At 40.1% G+C, this 23,802-nt stretch overlaps 1 protein-coding gene across 1 annotated transcript in view; it reads right to left on the bottom strand.

Annotated features, from left to right (window-relative positions):
* PLPPR1 (phospholipid phosphatase related 1) overlaps window positions 1-23,802 on the bottom strand; it is a 259,026-nt gene that overhangs the window by 119,283 nt on the left and 115,941 nt on the right. The window contains exon 2 of the mRNA XM_058523663.1: window positions 3,183-3,290. Within this exon, the coding sequence (XP_058379646.1) occupies window positions 3,183-3,245 (63 nt within the window). The 5' untranslated portion in view covers window positions 3,246-3,290. The remainder of the gene's footprint in view (window positions 1-3,182; window positions 3,291-23,802) is intronic.

The raw sequence follows: 23,802 nt of genomic DNA, 5'->3' as shown, positions 1-23,802 counted from the left end.
AAGAAACTACTCTGCTACCACTTGCAGATGAGGTAACCGTCTGAAAAAAAAGTCTAAGAAATATACAGACACGCTCATAAAACTAATAATAGAGTTTAACAAAGTTTCTTCAAGGAAACTGATATAAAAATATCAAGATTGTTCCTATAATGCAACAACAAATAACCGGAAAATGTAATTATCTCTCATCAATTCCACTGCTGGGTATCAATCCAAGGGAAGCTCTTGCACACATGCACAGGGAGACAGAAATACAAATCTTTTTGGCAAAAAAATTGTAAAGAGTAAAAAAACATTAAGAAAACAAACCAAAAAAATCAACCAAACTGTCCCTCAGTAGATATATTCACACAACAGGACAAAATGCAACAGTTAAAAAGAATGCCTTGGGCCGGCCCCATGGCTTAGCGGTTAAGTGCGTGCGCTCCGCTGCTGGCGGCCCGGGTTCGGATCCCGGGCGCGCACCGACGCACCACTTCTCCGGCCATGCTGAGGCCGTGTCCCACATACAGCAACTAGAAGGATGTGCAACTATGACATACAACTATCTACTGGGGCTTTGGGGGGAAAATAAATAAATAAAATCTTTAAAAAAAAAAAAAAAAAAGAATGCCTTGCCAATCTGGATAAATCTCAGAAACATAACATTGAATGAAAAGGCAAATTGCAAAAGGAAATTCAATATGGTATCATTTATGTAAAATCTCCCTAACATATTATTTACGAATCTATACACATGCAGGAAAAGAATGAAAATATGCATGAGAATCATGCAGGGGAATGAAGCCTCTAACTTAACATATATAGTTACTTCTGGGTCCAGGACAGTAGGACTTTAGTCATATATCTATAATATTTTATTTTCCTTGAAAAAAATATTTGAAGCTCATATGGCAAAATTTTAAGATTTGGTCTTGATGGTGGGTGCAGGGACGTCTGTTATATTATTTTCTGTTTGAATTCTTTAATAATTAAAAAAAAACAGTGAAAATATATTCATTGATCAAATTGACATTTTAACCAAGTTATTTTTGACCAAGTTTTCTGATATCCCTGTTATCATGCCTGAAAGAAGGTAGGTAAACACTAAGTGTTGGATGAATGAAATTCACGAGAATCACGAGAGCACTCTGAGCTTCACCTCCTCCCCTCTCAATTTCTACTATATTCTATTTCACTTTCTTTTTTCCTTTCTCCTGCGTGTTTCTGCGGGAAGTCACTGATATATCTTAAACTTCCAAGAAAGTAAGAATGACAATATAGCAAGAAAAAGAATAAACTATCTTTCCTTTCCTAGAATTTTACACTTATAATTTACGTTCGTGTCAAGTTAAGCCACAGAAAGACTGATTGATGTCTCTTCTTGCCTCTCCACCAGTCAAGCTCATCATCCACACATTAGAGGGGTGAAAATCTTCAGACATGTAGCTTCCAGCCATAAATTAAACTTCTTACTTTGAGGTTTGGTTCCCGTTTGATTTTTAAGAAAATTTGACATAAAATTGCTACCTGGAGGATAAAGATGATGACAGATGACTTATTCCCCAATTTCTCCCAGCTTACTTTAAAAATTTATTTTTCTTATAACAAAGAGAAAGAGTTTTAACATTGAAAAACAGTGCTATAGCCTTCTAGCCTTTCCACATGAGCAACAGGAGAAAGGACTCCTTTTACTTCTTTACAATTTCAATGTGAACAACAGTAATTGGAACCCACAATATCCATAATGTATAGTACTGTCTGAACGGAGTTATCCTTGGTCTTGTATAGCGAGTTACAGGAAGAGTATTAAGAACACGTGTTTACGTTGAGAGATGAGTTCTTGGTTACCCTTTCAGAGATTTATCTTAGCTGGAGTCTACGTGTATCTTGACTTATATTAGCACCTCTGTTCCAACCTAATCTCCTATTTCCACCTGATTCTGCAATACAAACAGGTTCACAAATATCACCAGAAAATAAATCATCAAGTAATATTTGTTCATCTAAACTACCAAGGGATGCCTATAATATGAAACTCAAGGATCAGCCAAACACATCTATGTTGGGCCAAAAATCAGAATGCTCAAAATTATCCAGTAGACTATAGAGACAGCTAACATTATTTCAAGAAGTAGAAGATAAAAATATTTGTTGCATTGACCCATAGGATGTGTTTAAGCAACATACATACAAAAAGTACATTTTTGCTGATATAAGTAGTGGTTTAACCCAAGTATCTATTTTCACATAGGTGATAAAAGGGATCAATATCCATGCTCCTGTCACACTCAGCCAAAAAGATTCCATGACACTAGAACACGCTATAGCTGACCCTTGGGATGTAGAAACCAGCCAGGCAGTTACCCAGAAAGAAAACTCAGGCACTTTTCAGCTGAGCTGTCATGTTTTAAACATGACGTTTAGGATAAAAAACAATCCATTAGATACTCTGCCTCTTGAGAAGGCAGAAATACTAATATCTATGGCAAATCAACATTTTGAGATAACCTGTAGTAGTTTTTATATATAATAATTTTGCATCACATGATTCCAAATTTCCTAAAATCTCCATGTCTTTGTCTCCTCTATAGCAAACATTATAGAGAGCGAGGTACAGTGGGGAAGAGGTACAAAAAATTTTAACCAAAAAGATGCTGGAGAAACTGTTTGCTGATACAACCTTGGAGTAACTCAACAAAATAATTCATGACCAAGAAAAACTGTACATTACACAAGTTCTTAATACCCCACTAAAGAAAAATGCCCAGTAGAGACTGTCAACTTTAAGATTGTTTTTCTTCATTTGGGCTCCAAGGCAAAAGACCATCATCTAACATCATCTGTAAATCACCTGCTTATTGAATTCCTGAAACATGATATTGATTTTTAAAAAAACAACTTAATTAAAATGTTGCACTCATAATTAACAATATATTGACGCCATCACTCAAAGTAGAAAAAATATAATAAAACACTATTATTTTGTACCCCGTAGATGAAGTTTATAATCCTTCTTGTTCTACGGCTTCCTATTCAAGAAATACTTTGCATAATTTATTAATTCTTTACCAATATTTATGCTATCAAAATTTAATTGTCAATCAGGAGATTAAATAATTTTACAAAATAATCCAAGTTGTCAGCATAAAAACTGGTACTATTATTTCAATTTGTCCATAAAGGTAAAAAAATACACATACCTCAACAAATATAAAACATGGGATGATGGAATAACTTCGTTGAGTGTTGTTTCCTACAGCCATTTCTTACACCATGTAGCAAGGCTGCACCGTCTACAGCTGTCCAGGCTGAAACAGAAATAGGTAGCATGGTGTAAGAACCATATGTTTAACAGTCCCTTAGGTGTTTGCATAAAAATATCAGCTGCCCTGTAGATAAGCAGGCTGGGTACAAGCAATGCAAAATAGTGATCTCCAACACAGTCAAGTCCAACTAATAATCATTCCAGGAAAAAGAAAATAATATATACTAGCCATGAACAGCCTTAGAGCCAAAATGACCAGCTAGGGAGCCCCTGTGTACATAGCTATAGTCAACAGAATTCTAATTGCCTGGTGCTGCACGGAGCCCCAACCCAGTAGAATGCCTTCATGCCATGACACAGTTTCTGCTACAAAACATGTGTTACTGTCCATCCTGCCTGGATCTCCTCTACCTTTGCCTGATCCTCCTGGTTTGCAACCTAGGGACTTGCGTGTTTCTGCCCTTGCCTCTCCCTTTGGAGCTGACATTTGGAACTGAGGCACTAATCCTGACTTCCTTCCTTGACTCCTCTCTGCCCTTGCTCCTTTGGCTACATGGCTATTAACTACTTTGGATTAACACATCACTGATCTCTCTCACTGGGTTCCCTCAGCCCCATGTGTGTGTGTGACCCCAAACACAAAAGGTTGACGTGATAATGCGTTCTCTTAACGTGGAAGAATGGAGGAGCTGGGCAACAGCAGATTATTTTATTAGAACATCTCTGTTCTACTTGGAACCAAAAATATTCCCATATTAGGAGATCGATTAATTGTGGTTCTTCTAAAAAATGCAACAAAATGGAGATTTTAGACTTTTATGAAACTTCCAGGCCAAATAAAAAGAATTTTTCCACTAGACATTTTATTCTCTATCCAAAGCAATATTGCACATATGTTTTAGGTATCTGCTCTTGATAGATATCATTTTTCATTTTTCTGTTTCTGTGTCATTCTTCCCAAGAGTTCTTGTGGATTAAGGTATGAAGAGTGACACAGGGACTGCTAGTCCATGTGAATGGCCAACTGCACTTTTCTTAAAGGTCATGAATTAATGTTCATGTCTTAATTAATGTTCATGTCTTAAGTCATAATATAGCCCTAGCTGGGAGAAAATTAAAGAAATGTTTCATAGAGAAGATGGCTATTTAAGTTGATTAAAATAAAGGTAGCTGCTCCCCTATTAGAGGAGGATGAGAGAAGCATTTCAGCTAAAGGGAGCAGCAGGAACAAAGGTTCCAAAGATATGAGTCAGCCTAACATGTTTGGGAAAATAACATGAGCAAGTTGAATATATGAAAACCAAGGATGAGCTATAGATGCTACCAAAATGTGTTTATGTACAAGTGCTCTTTACACACAAACTCTCACAAGTAGAATACCTCAAGGATAAGAAATCGAAGATTTGTCCATTTCCACACCAGATAGGAACATAGGAAAAAAAAAAAGAATATTGAGAGTGGTTTTTTCTTTCCTGGTAATTAAGTCAGAGCTCTTCATTTCTAGGCAGGTATGTATATTACGAATCAGACTTGTCCAATGGACTCAATGCCATCTCCTGAATGTGTTTCCACTGAATTTTCCACATAATTTCTTCTTGTTTATGAGAAGTATAACAATCTCTCATCAACCCAGGACAAATACAACAATTATTACTGATTACACAATGTCTGTTTTAGTGATACTGAAAACGGCTGGTGCTGGAGCACAGTCACAGCTGGATGGGGTAAACCTCTTTCATTTCTAAGTTGTGCAAAGGTGGCTCCAGCTGACCAGTCAAGGAGGCTGCAAAGAACAGACCTGCCCTTGAGAAAGAGCCACCATGATTCAGTGGGCCTTTCTGCCCAGGCTTGATATGGATCTAAAAGTGCCAGTGGTCAAAGTCACAGCCTGTGGTCACTCTCAGGAGCCCATAGTCTGTGATTTTAGGGAAACTAGAGCTTGCACTTTGTATAGAGAATATTTTGAGCTAATTTTGCTAAAAATGTCACGGTAGTTCCCTTTAAAGTTAGGAGGATATGAATTAATAGAGTTCACTAAAACAAAAATCTAACAAACAAATAAACAAGGCTATCAAAAATTGTACCCTTCCTAGTAAGCCCAGAATTCTGCAGTCTGAGCCCACACTGATTTAGGACAGTGTTTCTCAACCCCATCACTGTTGATATTGTGGGCAAATAAATCTTTGCTGTGAGGGGCTATACTGAGCATTATTGAATGTTTAGGTACATCCCTGGCTCTACCCACGAGATGCCAATAGTAGCAACTCCCCTTCCCCAAGTGCTGACAACTAAAAATGTCTCCAGACATAGCCAGATATCCGTACCCTTCAAGGGAGTGGAGGAACAGGGGGTAGAGATGACCACTAATTTAGGAGGATTGAAAGCAGAGCCCCCAGGACATGAGAATTTTTGAGCTGGTAAAGAACTTGCTTCACTGGGATCAAAGCCACAGTTTTGCACAACAGGACAAGCTTATGCCTGCTTAGTACCTAAGAGAGGGAAATCTGGATATTGTTGAGGTGCCTTCTTGGCATTTGGGGAAACAAAGGGCATGTCAAGCTCAGAGATCATGATTGGGGTGATAGTAAAGCCACTATAAGAGGTAGTTACTACCACTCTGAATCCCAAAAGAAGGCAGGGCTGTTTCATCCATTAGGTACTATAGGCCCAAGTCCTAAGGCCTGTGAGCTTTTTAAGAGCCCATGAAAATACATAAGAAATGAACCAAAAAGGAACCAAAACTATGCAAAACTAAATTAGTATGTAAGTGTATGCCTAAAACTGTAAAATTCTTACAACTTCATTAATTACTCAATTTTGTACTCATAACAATTCATTTGAAAATGATTTGTAGGTGATATTCTTAATTCTAAAAATTCCTTTGCAGAGAAACTACAGATAATTTTAAATTAAATTAGTGACTCAGAAAAACAATTTCAAGAGAAGTTATAAAAGTCTTTTCATTTTGGCACAAAATAAAAATTTACTGTCAGATGTAGATTATTATTTATGTGTTTATTATCATATGGAATGAAGCCTCAAAAAGTGAGTGTCAAAAACAAGCTTAAACAACTTTAAAATAGCCCTGGAGGGATTTTGCTTCCAGCCAAGAGAAAGTAACTGGGACTGGATTTCACACTTGACACAACTAAAAAACACAGAGAAAATAAATGAGACAATGGTATTCAAGGCATCAGACGTGAGGCAATGAAGAGCAGTGATGCCTTAAAAATGAGAACAAACAGAGGTGAGCCCTGCGATTGCACTAGTTTACTGCCTGGAGAGAGTTTCCAGGCCATGGTAGAAAGAGGGGAACCAGAAAAGTGGCCAGCGGTCTCCCTGAGTTGAGTAGATAGAGCTGGGAATGTGGGCAGCCCGAAGCAAATGGAATACCAGAGAGGAGGATGCTGCACCGAGCGAGAGAGAGCTAGGTTGCTCTGCAGAGGGTCCCCCTCGAGTCTTCAGCAGAGCGCTGATGAGCATGGGAGGAAACTACCCAGGGCCTGGGAGAGAAACCATCCAGAAGAATTAAAGCCAATAATCATTGGGGCTTACACAAGGCCAAGAATACTTTCCGTTCCCACCAACCAAAATGAAAAGACTCCTAACTCGGCAAACAGGAGGTAGAGGACATCAGTTTTGGTTAATTAATAACTCCAGTATGAAAACATTTCTCATCCAGGGACCACTAGTGGCACTGAGAAGTGCTCCTTGTAGAGTATTGTTGTTTTCCTTTAATTTGTCTGTTACAGAATACTGAATATTTATTGAGATTCTGGGCCACTGAGTGATGAGCTTTCCCCTGGTGTCAGGGGGCCCCAGAAGCAAGAATGTGACAGCACAATCCACGACCCAGGTCATGTAAAGGGCATCTCTGACATGAGGTTTACAAAATTTGATGTGTTGAAACTTTCTAGAAGTTCCTCAGAATTAGGTTGGTGTAAGAATGAAATGAGATTGTGTCTAGAAAGGGGAAAAATAGGGCTTATTTCTATGTGATCCAAATCCTGATTGGAGGTAAGGGTGCGTTAGAGTAGAAAAGGGAAAATTACAATGAAAAAAGGAGCTGTGAGGGTTACATTTCATCTTATTCCCCAGTCCTCAGGCTGAGCCATAATCTCCAAAGCCAGCTCATCTTTAACACATGTTAAATAGGCATTAACTTCCTCAGTTGCACTGAGCTACTCCTCACTGTTCTGGATGATTTCTATTCAGCACGTTGTCTCCAACCAGGAGCACAGTTTGCATTTAATTTCCCAAAGCTGGAAAACTGAACTATTTCTCTTTTTTTTTTTTTTTTTTAATTTTTTGTTTATTGCAGTAACATTGGTTTATAACATTGTAAAAATTTCAGGTGTACATCATTGTACTTCTATTTCTGCATAGATTACATCATGTTCACCACCAAAATACTAATTACAACCCATCACCACACACATGTACCGAATTATCCCTTTCACCCTCCTCCCTCCCCCCTTCCCCTCTGGTAACCACCAATCCAATCTCTGTCCCTATGTGTTTGTTTATTGTTGTTATTATCTACTACTTAATGAAGGAAATCATGCGATATTTGACCTTCTCCCTCTGACTTATTTCACTTTGCATTATACCCTCAATGTCCATCCATGATGTCACAAATGGCTGGATTTCATCGTTTCTTATGGCTGAGTAGTATTCCATTGTGTATATATACCACAGCTTCTTTATCCATTCGTCCCTTGATGGGCACTTACGTTGCTTCCAAGTCTTGGCTATTGTGAATAATGCTGCAATGAACACAGGGGTGTATGTACCTTTACAAATTGGTGTTTTCAAGTTCTTTGGATAAATACCCAGCAGTGGGATGGCTGGATCATATGGTAGTTCTATCCTTGATTTTTTGAGGACTCTCCATACTGTTTTCCATAGTGGCTGCACCAGTTTGCACTCCCACCAGCAGTGTATGCGAGTTCCCTTCTCTCCACATCCTCTCCAACCCATGTTGTTTCCTGTCTTGCTAATTATAGCCATTCTGACGGGCGTCAGGTGATATCTCATTGTAGTTTTGATTTGCATTTCCCTGATAGTTAATGATTTTGAACATCTTTTCATGTGTCTGTTGGCCATCTGTATATCTTCTTTGGAGAAATGTCTGTTCAGGTCCTTTGCCCATTTTTTAATTGGGTTGGTAGTTTTTTTGTTGGTAAGATGCATGAGTTCTTTATATATTTTGGAGATTAAGCCCTTATCAGAAGTATGGTTGGCAAATATCTTCTCCCAATTGTTAGGTTGTCTTTTCGTTTTGTTGATGGTTTCCTTTGCTGTGCAGAAGCTTTTTAGTTTGATGTAGTCCCATTTGTTTATTTTTTCTATTGTTTCTCTTGCCCAGTCAGACGTGGTGTTTGAGAAGATGTTGCTAAGACTGATGTCGAAGAGCGTACTGCCTATGTTTTCTTCTAGAAGTTTCACAGTTTCAGGTCTTACATTCAAGTCTTTAATCCATTTGGAGTTAATTTTTGTGTATGGTGTAAGGTAAGGGTCTACTTTCATTTTTTTGCATATGGCTATCCAGTTTTCCCAACACCATTTGTTGAAGAGACTTTCTTTTCCCCATTGTATGTTCTTGGCTCCTTTGTCAAAGATTAGCTGTCCATAGATGTGTGGGTTTATTTCTGGGCTTTCGATTCTATTCCATTGATCTGTGTGTCTGTTTTTGTGCCAGTACCGTGCTGTTTTAGTTACTATAGCTTATTTCTTTTTTTTAAAGCAACAAAGACATTAAGGGATAGGAACAAATCGAATGGGATTGTACTTAGGCTTTTAAGAGAAATACTTTGTTCAATTTTAGAGATGCTTCTCAAAGTTTGTAAGAATGACAATGTGAAGACCTATACATAATAGGAGGGTGGCGTTGGCACTCCCTTTTTTCTCCAGTGTCTCACAGCCAGATCCATGGTCCAGACGGTGAGCTAGCCCAGACTAAGGCAGAGACATACACAGAGCATAAAACCCACAATCCAGGGAAATTTGGAATTGAGTCAAATGTTTACAAAATACACAGGACTCAGGGGCCCTGTGAGGATACCTGGGCCCCCACATTATTCTTGAGTAGCTTTTCAGACCCAGGGATCATTCCACGTCCATATGATCAGTATTTTTAGGTTTGTCCCTACTGCTTAAATCTGATGAATCACTCTCATAGTACCTCAGTCTCTCCCTGGGCCTGTATTCCTGTCGGGACCTCACTCAGTGAGTAGGACTCAGCCGCCCCACTTAACTACGTGAGTCCTTTGAACCTACAAGTATGCCTGGCTCACACTTCAGCCCTAAGCCTGGACAGATGGTCTGCAAGACAGCCATTGCTCCTTGCCACCAGATGATTACTTGACATCTAGGGTCTATTCTGCTGGGCCTCTCACAACTGAGGCAGAAGTTTGCCTGGCTAACATCGGAGCTTGAATAACTTTTTGACTCAGTTAAACGTCTCTGGTCCCATTTTGCAACCGTCTCCACCCCACGGCCACCCCCAGCCTTTCTGCCTTCCAGCCACTCAGTTTCTGCAACATGCCAAGCTCTTCCTCACCTCTGGGCCTTCTCACATACTGCCTCAGAGAGCGCTCTTCCCTCCTCCATATTTGCCTATCCAGTGTCTCCTCCTCCTTCAGGTCTGCAGTTCAACGCCCTTTTCAATGGGAAAGTTTCCTTAACTGCCCTGACTGGTTCAGTTCTCTCTATTACACAATTTATCACACTCCTTCATAGTATTTATTGTGTAACTGTTTAATATCTATTCCTTTCTAGACTGTCAGTCAGCTTGGCTCCATGTGGGCAGGGCCATGTTTGTCCTGCTCAGCACTGTAACCTTGGCACCTTGCACAGTACCTGGCACATAGTGGGTACACAGTAAACGCTAACATTAACAATGTTTCTAAGCTGCTCAGCTCCATTGTTTGATTTCACATTTGCCCTGGGTCAGTTCCTTAGCTCCTTACCCAGTCCTAATCTAGGTCTTGGGTCAATCCTTTCTAGGTCTTGCGTTAATCCTTTCTAGGTCTTGCTTGAACTCAACAATATGGTACTAATGTAGGTCTGTGGTCAATTCCTTGTGCCCACTCCAATGAGGTTATACCTTGGACCCCAAGAACAATGGAAAATAGGGTTTGAAAGTCCTAGAAATAACAATGTAAACCAGAACACATTTCAACATGGAAAATTGAAAGGGGAAATTATCCCCCTGAATTCTGCTCTGGGTTTTTTTTATTGTAAAAAAAAAAAAAATCACTCTAGATTGGTGCTTTAAAGGTGTATGCCTTAATTAAATATAAAAGTTAAAAATTAAATTGAGAAACAAAAAACGAGTCCAAGTCTCCCTACAAGTAAGCCGTCTCTGTTAGGGACTAGTCTTTTAAAAACAAAGAGGGCCAGCCTGGTAGTGTAGCGGGTAAGTTCACGCGCTCCGTTTTGGCGGCCCGGGGTTCGTGGGTTCAGATCCCAGGCACAGACCTACGTACCACTTATCAAGCCACACCGTGGCAGGCATCCCACATAGAAAGTAGAGGAAGATGGGCACGGATGTTAGCCCAGGGCCAGTCTTCCTCAGCAAAAAGAGGAGGATCGGCAACAGATGTTAGCTCAGGGCTGATCTTCCTCACCAAACAAACAAACAAACAAACAAAAACAAGGAGCACAAGGATGATGCCAACCAGAAAGCTCAGCAGCAACTTGAAGCAGCTGGGACGGGAGCCAAGAGCACGCTAATGTGTGACCGGCTGATGGGAAGGGGTGCCCTGGATCCTCTCACGACCTCCACTGGGAGAACTGCTTAGTAGGAGAACAATGCCCAGACAAGCAGGGTGTTGCCCTAATTTCTTTTTAAGTTGTTGATATTGTTTACCCCTAATTTTCCACCAGGAAAGAAAACATAGCTGGAAAAAGTAGCAGGGCACAAAGGGCTTTTCTTAATTATAAACGAGTTAATGTTTCCTTCAATAAAATCAAAGACTGGAAGGAAATGAGGTTTGATGCTCAGTTAACCTGAAACCTTGAAGCATGGGAGCAAGAACCAGAAGTATGCGCGCGCGCGCGCGCGCGCGCACACACACACACACACACACACACACACACACACACCGAGAAGGGCTCAGAGATCAGGAAAGTTCCAGGGAAAGTTGTGCTCAGCTTGAAATCTGGGAAGAAGAGAGGCAGAGAATATGTTGCAATTGCTCTCAATTGAAAAATAGTGAATGTGATTCTTAAACATACTTAAGTATTTGTACGCTCTTGCACCTGGCTCTGGTTATAAAGTTTCAAATATAATTTGAAGGTAATTGCAGTTATGAACAACAATGTTGTCATCAACATGATGTTGTTGTCATCAGGATCTATGTTGTAGGACTGACTATATTAAAGGTAAAGAATGTTTAATTGTGGTCTCTCACATCCTTCCAGTGAAAAATGCCCATTGATAAGGTTTAAGATGAACTATGTTAAAGTCTATTCTAAAATGAGCCATATTTTAGAAAGGCTCTGGTGTTCCTAGTATCACAACACCTTTTACTAAACTATTTTGAAGACAGGCATTGAGAAGAAGGTGCCAGTTTGTCCATCCACCCATCAATAAGGCTTTAGCAAGTACCTACTAGGTGCAAGGCCTTAGGCTTTGAGTGATGCAAATATGAGTCACACAGTCACTGACAGCAGGGAACTTACAACCTAGTAACAGCACAAAGGCAGTCTATTTAAAAAATAATGTAGATGATGTGAATTCATTAGAATAAGAAATTATTTCCATGGATGATATTTGAGGTGGGCCTGTGAGGACAGGTAAGGAGGTAGGAGATGGATTTCTAGGCATTAGGACTGGCGTGAGTCAAGTATGGAGCAGAACAGCCCAGACCACATCTATGGAATGGAATTATGGTTAGGAAGTTTGGCCAACACACAGGAGACACCAAGTAAATAGCTTTGGGTACAGCTAGAAGATTGGGGCTGTGTTGTTGAAGGCCAGGCTAAGGATTTTAGATTCTTTTCATTTCCTTTGGCTTACAGTATGTAAGATGGATGGTGGTGGGTCAACACCGGAGTTAGGAAGACTTATTAGGGGTCACTATCATCTATGTGAGACATAATTAGAGCCACACAGGAGCTGGCTTCAATCTAGTTTTTGCACTTTTGAGATGAACAGGCAGGAGAGGTAGATGGGAGCCCCTGCTTGAATCTGGGCCTTTCTGAAGTGGCCTAGAAGGGAATTTGTTATGTTATTAAGGTCAGAGGGACCAGAGTTCCCTTTCAAATGTCCTAGCCTTTGGTTCTTCTACATTTCCCTTTGAATTCTGTTCTGGTTCTCATCTCCAGGCCCACAGTGGTTTCTAATGATCCAAGAGATGTGGTCACTAATTAAGTGGAGAGAAAAGTAGCAAAAGATCAAGCCCAGGATGAGAAATTGCTGTAGAAGACAGGAAATGCCCCATAGCCTAGAATTGTAAAGAAGCTGCACAGGAAAGTTCTTTTGAGGGTGGTGGTTCCAGGATATTAGACAGCGCCATTATGGTCTTGCCCGCAGGGATGTATGTCACAAGCTGTTCTGAGAAGCGGGGAGGCTGTGATACTGTTGTTCTGCCAAGCAAGGCTGCATTTTCCAATTTAAAGCTAAGCTGTCCTGGAGCCAAGCTGTTTGTTTTTCAGAAGCAAAGACAGGGAGAGGAAGAGAGAGAGAAAGAGAGCGAGAGGGAGAGGAAGAGAGGGAGGGAGAGGGAGGGAGAGGGGGAGACGGGGAGAGAGGGAGGGAGGGAGAGAGTGGAGAGAGAGGGAGAGAGTGGAGAGAGAGAGAGAGAGAGAGATCCATGAGTTGAGATACCAAATTTATCCTCAGGTCAACTCTCTGGATCAGAGTGGTTTTGTTCTTGTCATCAAATCCTTGATCCTCGGGCACCCTCAGAATTCACTGCCAGGAAGTCCCTATGTCCTCATGACAGAGTAATTAATGAGCTCTGTTGGACCCTGTTAGGGTCTCACAGGAGACAGGAAAAAGCAGCAAGAGGAATTCCCTTTCACCCCAGGAGATTTCAGAGAAGAATTAGACAACACTGGCCTAAGCCTTAGTTTGCACTGCTGCACAATCAGGGGACGATTGCATGTATTCTGTGACTGAACCAACCTTAGAATTTTGAATGAGTATAATAATGATGATAATATTGCCCACTAGCCTCCTTGATAAACATGTACTAGGGACTTACTATTCCTCGCCAGGCTTTATACAAGGTTATATACAGTTTTAGTTTTTACAGTTTTAGTTTTTACATTTAACACTATAATGCTTCTTGAGTTAACTGGCATATGGTATGGAGACATGCTGACCATTCTTTTTACTATTGCAACCTGCTTCCCTCATCTAGCCTTCCTGACGCTCCTTATCCTATTATCTACTTTCTCTTTTATCTATACCACTTGTCGTCTAACATATATAATTTATTATATTTATTATCTTTCTCAACCTGCCAGAATGTAAGTTTCACAACACCTTGCCTATTTTGTGCACCAGTTGCACCCCAGTTGTCTCTTGGAAAGATGACATTAAGTAATTACAAGTGAGATAAAAACAATGTCTCTCTAGGATCTGTAACGGGGGACCGAACATAGTCTAGGGGGCCAGTAAAGTCTCCCCTGAAGAAGCAGTCTTTGGATGCACAGGAGTTAAGAGGATGAGTGGGAACTGTATTGCTGTCAGAGGGAATAGCATAGGGGGAGCTCCTGAAATGAGAGAAAGCAGGGCCATATGGCTGAAACAAAGAACACAAGCAATGGACATGTAATGAGGCTAGAGAAGAGAGGGCCCAGATGATACAGGGCCAGGCAGGCCGTGTTAAAAAGTTTGGAATTACAGTCATGCATTGCTTAACGAGGGGGACACATTCTGAGAAATGCGTTGTTAGGTGATTTCATCATCATGTGAACATCATAGAGTGTACTTGCACACACCTGGACGGCATAGCCTACTACACACCTAGGCTCTACGGTACTAATCTTATGAGGCCACCGTCGTATATGTGGTTCATCTTTGATGGAAACATCATTATGCAGTGCATGACTGTAATTCTAAGAACAACAGTAAACTATTGAAAGGTTTTAAGGAAGAAAACTGCCATGCCCTGATCTGCTCTTACTAACAATTGTTCAGGATAGAGAAAGTGGTTTGGGAGAGTGGGAGAAGAATGCACATGGTGAGGTGGCCAGTTTAAGGCTCTTGCTGTCATCTAGACAAGAGGACAAGGTGGGTTGGGTTAAGGCTAAGGCAATAGAGACAGACAGACAGGTGAATGGGGTCAAAAGAGAATTAGAAGAGCAAGTAAGATTTAGTAACTGATGAAATTGGGAGTGGTGGGAATGTCAAAATGCTTTTCCTTATTTATTTAAATCCCTTAACTAAAACATACGTCTTTCCTGTACTGTCTCCAGTAGTGATGAACAGCTTCTGTTTACTCCTCTGTTAAGTCATCTGTAGCCTCCTCTTCCGTCTTTCCTCACGAATCTCAGTTGTGTCCTCTCAGCCTTCATCTGGCCCAGAATCAGGCGCAGCGTGGAAGAGACTATTCTTCAGAATCACCTCACAATATCTCCTTTTAAAATACCCTTCTTAAAGAAAAAGAACAAAGCCAATGCCTTATTGCAAATTTATTCCCCAAATAAGTTAGGGTCCCTAAATATATAGGAATGCCCTTCCTTGTTTTCTTTTTGCCTTTCTAACTCCTACATATCCTTCAAGACACAATTCAACTACTCAGCCATAAAAAAAGACAAAATCCTGTCATTTGCGACAACATGGATGGACCTTGAGGGTATTATGCTAAGCGAAATAACTCAGACGGAGAAAGACAACTACTGTATGATTCCACTCATACGTGGAAGATAAGCAAACAAACATATAGATACAGAGATAGGGAGAACAGATTGGTTGTTACCAGAGGGGGGAGGGCAAAAGGGGTAAAGGGGCACATATATATGGTGACAGTTGGAAACTAGACTTTTGGGGGTGAACACAATGCAGTCTATATAGAAGTTGAAATATGATATACACCTGAAATTTATATAATGTTATAAACCAATGTGACCTCAATAAAATAAATTAAAAAATTTTTTAAAGGCAATTCAATGTCTGAATCTGCCAGGAAGCCTTCTTAGGCCAGTCATTCATTCACTCACAACAATCATGCTTTGACCCACAAATAAGCCATGCACACTTACTATCTGAGCCACTGATTTGGTGTTTAATCACAGGCAACACTAGGACATCAATCACAGGAGTGGGTAAGGCAATCTCTTGATTTGTACATGACTTGCCTCTTGTATTCTCATTTTGTCTTTCAGTGAAACTCCAAAGTTCTGAGTTATCTTTCTATGGGCACATGGGTTATCTTTCCTTCCAGATTATAAACTACAAGACTGACCTGACTTATAAGTCCGTGTGTCTCTCATAGCATCCAGCACAGAGCTAAATGACAAACACATGGTGAATCTTTGTGGTGGTTCTGAAGAGAACTGTGGAAGAGGTGACTAAAAGGTTGCTTATCTCCAACTCTTCCTCTCACTTCACCAACCTCTACAATAATGCCCCGCTGGGCATCAAGCAGGCAGTCAGCAAATGCTGGCTGTATTAAAATTGCCATATCTGTAGAAGACCCTGTGATTACAGTCAATTCATGAATATTCATAATAGAAGAAAAATGAATGAAATCAAACAACTAGCAACACCACTGTGGAGCAATAGTTTCACCTGTCCTTTTGCTAAAGTTACTGAAAAAAAAAACAAACCACTAAGTACTTTGAGTTTTCCTTCATTTTTCCCTTTTCGTCTTTAGCGGCAACATAAAGGTGTCAAAAGGCCAGGACCAAAGGGATGAAGGCAATAGCAAAATTTATATAGCATTTACTTACTCATTTAACACTCACAACAACCCTATGAAATAGAGCCAATTATGAACTGCATTTTGATGAGAAAACAGTTACAGGGAGGTTAAGCAGAGTGCCCAGGATCACACAACTGGTAAATGTCAGAGCTGGGATTTATAATCTAGGTACCTGAACCCAAAGTCTGTGTACTTAGTCACCACATCAGTTTATTCTCCAAAAAATAAAAAAGGAAGCAAAAGGCTTAATCCACATCCCTGGTCATCAGTCTTCTGGCTAATGGTCAGTTCACTCTCTAATACACTGGTTCTTTTTAGAGTCCAATAAGCATCCAGGGCTAGTGATTCCCTGATACAAGCCTTGAGTTTTTCCTAATTGTAAAGGAACTTCCACAAGTCATGGACCAAGATACATTCAATGACTGTATTTAGAAGACCTCTCATTCTTTTCTCTATCTCACTAAAACTCCACACTTCATAGGATGGTAAAAATTATTCCAGGGATTTGATGTTATTTTGTGGCACAACCTGGAATTGATTAAGGATGTAAATTAGCCCCCTAAAAAGCACGTGGTTACTGACTGACCATGCTGCTATCTATAAATAAACTTGGAGATGCAGTTAACACCTGTTCCACTGTTCTCATCAACATGTCCTCCCTTCTTTCACTCTGTACTTTGCTAGCTTGTAGCCTACAGAGTGAAACCTGGACAGGTTCACTAATGACCTATGCAGCAGCCTGATGTCACTAGAACACCATCAGAATGGCAGAATTACCTTCCTGGGTCAGCATCCACCCTCATCACATGAGTTAATGGAACTTTGCACCTAGATGAAAAAGCCCCAGCTCCACGAACTTGAGCACTAGTTTTAGAATCTTACAGGTGGATCTGGATCCAGGTCACAACTGGAACCAAGTAAGCAAATTAGATTAAGTCCCTGTGACTTGCTGTGTTTCTGTCTATTTCTCTGTATAGTTGTGGTTGTATGGGGGCAATTGTTGTGAGGGGTAAATTACATGACGTGTGCAGTGGTTAGCATACGCCAGGTGCTCCGCAAACATTCTGTTGAATGCAAGCTCTTTAGGCTCGGCACTTGCTGTTCAATTTTCTACTTCTGCCTGCAAGTGTCCAGACACCACCGACTAAGGAAATCCTACTGTACTATTCTGCGTAATAAGCAGGAACTGTTTGCAGAGCACATTAGTAGTACTTATTAAACATTCTCCTTATTCACCCAGATAAAAAGATTATTAATTACTGAGCTTTGGCTAATTCCCAGGACATCTAATTTGTTCATATCTATTTTCAGAAAAGCTTCAGATTTAAATATGAGTTAATTTCACAATTTTTTTTCTCCTCACAGAGAAACCACAAGGCAGTCAAGCAGGTAGCAGTATGCAGACTACATTTCAGCCAGTGAGGCTTTATAAGGAGGAAATTCATTCTTGAGAATGGAGAAATGTGGGTAATAAGATAAGCGGAGTGATGACCTAAGCAGCAAGAAAAATTAAAAAGCTCTTGCGAGTTCTGCCGAAAGCCTTTAATTAACCACATTTTCCACAACACAGAGCAAACCCTTCTGGGCAACCATCAAAACACAGCCTATACAGTTCAGTGATGGGTCAACGCTAGCAAAGTGGTAGCTCAAGGCCTGGAGATTTTAGAAGCCCCCAAAAACACAAATCAAAAGCAGTGGTGAGGTTGAAGCTAGAATTCTCTGAACTTAATAATAAATGAATGAATCCAATTCCCTTGAGTCTAGCACATCATGCTAAGACGGCTTCGCCGCAACAGCTCTAAAAACGGGGAAGAGACAGCTGCAGAAACGTGCATGTTCACTGTTGGCACAAAACTCACAAGTTCTTCCCTAAGTAAATAAAGCCAGTCACAAAGTCATTTGCTTTGCCCTTGGGAATCCAGGCAGTTTTGTCACTGATTTGTGGATGAGCCAAAACTGTTTCCAACCGAAGCATTTTATTTAAGGCGTTTATATTAACACAGTCTGAGTGTAATCCAAATTCTCACATCAATCATGTGTTAGGACAAAGGCAAAGCAGAAGACATTCCTGCTGTTTGGGGCGGGGAAAACACACTGTCAGGCTGGGTTTAATCATGCAGACACACTTGACTGAAAAGTGAAGATTGCAACCTACAGAAAGATTGTTTGCTGGATGCCCAGTACCATATGAGAGAACATGGAGTAACTTATTACATCTTCATTCCAGTTCTCTAAGGAAAATATTCTTTTATACTCATTTTACAGTTGTGGATACTGAGGCTCAGAGAGGTTAAGTACTTGCCTCGGATGGTTACCAGGCTAAGAGGTATTGAAGCAAAAGCATAAAGTAGGTCCACTGGGCTCCACTCCACCAAGCTAGCTTCTTATCCTACACAATACTTACCCAGAATATCTAGGCTAATGATATTTGGGGACAATAAATATTGAAATATTTACCCTAAATGAACACAATGCATTGAACACTCAAAATAATGGAGTCCCAGGGTAGGAAGCTATCCCACGAGTTATCTAGTCCAAGGACGCATCCTATGCTTAGAGTTTCAATAAAGGACTTTTACACAGTTTGAAATAAGGTAATAATTTTCCAGAAAGGCAAATAGTCTTGGGGTCTGGGAAAATCCCCTTAGCAGACACTCTTTTCTCTTCCTTTCAATAAATAGCTTATATTTTAAGTGCTTCCCATGTGCTAGGTGGTGCTAAGCTCTCCAGCATTGCCTTAAGAATCCCCACAATCATCTTATAAGGCAGGCACTGTTGTTAATATCCCCATTTTATAGATAAGCAAACTGAGGTCTAGGTAGGCTGCATAACTTATCCAAGGTCACACAACAAGTCAGCTTTAATGCAAGGATACAAACCCAGTTTTTTAATGTGGTCTTCACGGTGTATGGAGACACACAGTGAAATATAAAAGGAAGTAAACCTAATGGGTTCCTACTATTCTCTAGCTTGACATCAGTGGACAGTTGTGCTTATTTGCAAGTTTGTGGCGAGGTATCCAATAACCCAATACTTTCTTCAATCTAAGGCATGTCCGAATACTTCTCTTCGGTTTGCTAGAGTCAGAACATCTTGGTCACTGAGGCAACATGCTAACTACCCATGTATTGAGGCTGTATTTGAACATCTGCAATGAAGGAAAACACTCTTACAGCTTATTCCATTTGTGGGCAGCTCTGATGATCAGAACATCATACTTATATTCAGCTGACAATGCAATTCAGTTAGGGACCTCCCACTTGTATCTCTTGTAGGTCAAGGGCAAAAAATCATGCTGATGAAGAAACATTACCAAAAGCAAAGAGGTTTCATGTTATTCATCGAAGCACAAGTGATCTTGAAGGAAATTGAGAGAGATTCTTTTTCAAGGACAGCTTTAATAGCTGAAGGGGAATAATGTTTTATATCCAGCCAACCATTCAGCTACAGACAACTTGTCACACTAAAGTGGTTAAAAAATTTTTTTTAATATTTCAATGACATCTTGAATGCACATGAGAGGTTAGTGAACAAGGAAGTTATGGACTTTTTTTAGAAATGACATTTGCATTTAGCTTGAAATTCTTTCCAGTCCTATGAATTTTGCATAAATATTTATGGAATCCTGACGGTTAATTAGATTACAAGCCTTTTATCCAGGAATTTGTCCAATTTTACACCCTCCATGAAGCCTGCGCTCTTTACTGATCTTGGTTTGGTCCATGTTAAATAAGCAATTGTTTTAACAGCCTTAAAGGCTACATTTTAAATTCTCACATTTGTTATGCATACTACATCATAGAATTTATAATCCTTATTTTTAGACAAAAGTTTGAAGACTCAAATCCCAGGATAAAATGGATTTCTCCATTTTGAAAGCTTTCATTTTGATCAAGGATTAATAAAGCACTAAATGCTCCCAAAACAAAGAGCAAAAAGTACAAATCAGCACTTTGTATCATCAGCCTGGCAGCCTTTTACATAGATGTCTTCAAGTGACCCCCTACTACAGCCCCTGAAAGTGGAGATTACTGTCCTATTTTACTGTGAGAGAAACTAAGGAGCAGAAAGGCTAAGTTCCTCCTGTTTAGTATCACGTAGCAACTAAGCAAAAGCAGTTCTCAGGCCGAGTCCTCAGATACAGCCTCACTTCTCTAGTTACAGAGGAAGACCAGCTCACAATTACCCAGAGGGAAATAAACCACTCTGTCCTTCATCAGGCTTATTTCTAGAAGGCTCAAGCTCTCCCCAGGTATGTGCTTTAGGAACCCCAATAGGTACCCAGGAGTCTTTTTCGTTTATACTCAGCACCCTCACTCCAACTTTTTGTCCCTTAAGGTAATGTTGGGACGTGATGGGTATTCATTTTAACCAGCTCAGTCTCTATCAACTCCCTCTTTCCATCATGGATGTGTTCCACATGATATTCCTTTATGCTTATTTGTGGAAGTGGCCACTTTATCATCCTCACCTCCCTGAACTCTTCGTTCTTTTGTACTACAGTTCTCACCATCTCTTTCCATTTGTCTCTCTCTTTTAGCCTCTCTCTTTTGTTCCACAAACCATTATTTCTTCATAGAAACTTAAAAAATATATAAAGTAATATATGTGCTGAGTTTAAAAGGTCAAATAAGACTATAAGCCTCTGACCCCAATAACAGTCTCCTATATCACCTCTCCTCATCCCCATAGTCCACTCATCAGAGGCAATCACTTTGAGATATTTTAATTATTTCTTCTGATATTTATTAACCAGACGCACAAATTAAAGAAAAAATAAAGTGATTGGTATCATTATGGAGGGGAAAAATCATTTTCAGTTTGATCAAAACCCCAGAGAAGAAAGTCCAGAAAAAACTTATATTACCACAGCATAAACTACCACGCAAATCTTTCACACCAAGACAACTCAAAATAGGACAGATTTGAGATTAAAGCCTATATTTAAGTCTCTAAAGCCTATATTTAAATCTCTATAATAAAAGAGCTCAAAAATTGTATGACATCTCAAGGATACGAATTTTGTAGAGGTTTTTTTGGAAAAAAAAGGGTTTTTTTGCTTCAATTTTACTCCTTAAATACCTAGACTACCTCATTGATGATTTTGAATTCCTATGTCCTGAGTCACATAAACTTGACTTCTCACAGTGAAATTCCATTTCCAGGTGTTATTGCAAGATCAATTATGAGAAATCAAACATGAATTTCTACTTCTATTGAAAATGGAGTCAGGCATCATCAAGATTATCAGTTACATATGTAAGATGGGGAAAAAGGAGGTTTTTATCTTAGATTCCCATTTAGACACATTTTTAACTCTCAAAATTGAGGATATATGACAAAGATATGAACAAAGTTTAGCCTAGACACACCTATTACATGAAAGGTAATGGAGAGTCCATTCAATCCCATGCCTCCATTCACCCAGCAGAAGAGTCAATCTTACAAAGCTGCAGGAAAAGCTGGCGGTGCCTAGCACCTATGTCTTGAGCCCTACTGCTTCAGTTGATCTGGCCCAACTCCCAACTCTGCAGCATCTACAACATCGCTTTACCTGGGGACATTTTACCTGAAGCAGAGGATAATTGCTTAGCCGCCTGCAGTGCAGGCTGGAAGTGCCAAGGAATTAAAACTCCTGGAAGCAGCCCTCAACCAATATCTGATGGTAGTTGGAATAAAAATGTCCTAGCTCTCCAACCCTTTGGATGAGGAAACTCGGAGGCATGCATTTTACATTGTTTCCTAGACTTTCCCCAGGGAGTTAAGCTCTAGTTATCCAGTGGTAGCTGGCTTGAGAGTTTATGCTTTATTGGCTGTCTTCCTTTCCTGTCCCACTTTCCCACTCCCCTACCGGTATTTCCTGCGCTTTCCAAAGAAACTACTTGTATTTGCCTTGTCTCACAGCATGTTTCTAGAGAGATCCAAACTAAGGCAAAGGCCAGTTCCTTCACTTGAATTCTGGTCTCCCATCTCATTTTTTCCTCCATTGACTTCCTTTTCTTCCCAGGAGCCAATCTTCTTCCACTCTATGAAGAAACGCTCTTGCACCACTTGCTAGCTATTTTCCTAACTCCCCCTCCCCTTTCTTTTTCATCCAATCTAAAGAGTGCTCTATGTTGTAATTTCCTCATCTTCACTAATTGCAATCTGGCTTCTTTATCCATCTCTGTATTGAAGATCTTTTCCCCAAATGTCAACAATAACCTTCTAAATGCCAAATCTAACAATTTTCTGCCCCTACTTTAGCTGATTTCACTACATTACAGAAACCACTTTAAATTTCATTTACCTTGATTTGTGACATCACTCTCTTGATTTTCCTCTTATATTTCTGACTATTCTTGCTTTGCTGGATTCTGTTCTTCTGCACACAATTTAAATGTTGATGTTCTCCAGCATTCTCTTCTCAGATTCTCTTTTCACTATACACACTCTTCCTGGGTAATTTCATTTATCCTCATGATTTTAACCATCATAATATGTTAACAATACCAGAACCCATATCTTCAGGACTGACCACTCTTGTGAATCTAGACACATATATCCACCACCCCATTGGACATATTTACTGAATCTTCAGACATCTAGATTTCATACATCCAAGAGAGAACTCATTGCTTTTTAGCCCAAATCTCCTATAATCTGCATCTTACTTAATGAAGCCTCCATATGCTCAATCACCCATCCTCTCTCTCAGGGATCATGACCTAGCAATCAGCAAGTCCTTCTAAATATTTCTCAAATGTGTTCTCTCCTTTCCTTCTCCATTATCACAGAAAAATTAAGTATTCCTCAGTTGCTCCCTCATATGGTGTCATAACCTCCTATTTGGGTTCCTTATCTCCAGGCTTTATTTCAGCCACCAATCCATCCTCAATACTCCCACCAAATGATCTTTCTGTAATAAGTGAAACCATGACAAGTCAGGCCCATCAGTACAAAAAAAATTAAGTTTAAGCTTCTTTATCTGTCTATAGGATCTTTATTACCTTAAAGGCTATCGCTCGCCATTCAGAATCTCTTATAGTTGTCTGCAAATACGAGGCAGTGGCTCTCCTTTGCTTTTGAACTCCAGCTATTCCCTCTGTCTGGAAAGCCTTTCTCTCTCCTTATCTGCCCATTGACACCTATTCATTCATTTAAACCTCCCTTGGGTGTTCCCTACGTGTGCCTCCCTGACTCTACTCGACAGAATCAATCATTATGTCTTGGGCACTACTTCTGCTCTTTGTACATAACTCTCCTATTGTGTGTGTCATACCAAGTTCTATTCGCTTGCTTCTGTAGCTGTTTCTATTACTAGATGGCAAACTGCTCCACCCACAACAAACTCAGAGCCCCCTATCAAATGCTGTTACTAGTGCCCTCTATGACTTTGAAGCACTCTATGTACTCGTAATTAGCTAACCATTATATGTTTTGAATTCCCATCTCCCCTTCTAGACTATACAGCCCATGAGGGCAAGGTCAGAGTCTGTTTTGTTCACTGCTGTAACCCCAGTACCAAGCATTGTGTCTGCCAGAGGAAGTGTTTAATAAATATCTGTGGACTAATTGGCTTACCCCTTGAGGACAGGGCCTATATTTCATTCATTTCCTTACCCCAATTCATAAGAGCACCCAGAGTAGGCATCAATGTCAGTCACCTTATCCAAACAGCATGGGAAACAAGAA

This window comes from Diceros bicornis, chromosome 28 (assembly GCF_020826845.1).
Source record: "Diceros bicornis minor isolate mBicDic1 chromosome 28, mDicBic1.mat.cur, whole genome shotgun sequence".
Classification (NCBI taxonomy): Eukaryota; Metazoa; Chordata; class Mammalia; order Perissodactyla; family Rhinocerotidae; genus Diceros; species Diceros bicornis.
This window is presented reverse-complemented; position numbering and strand designations above follow the sequence as displayed.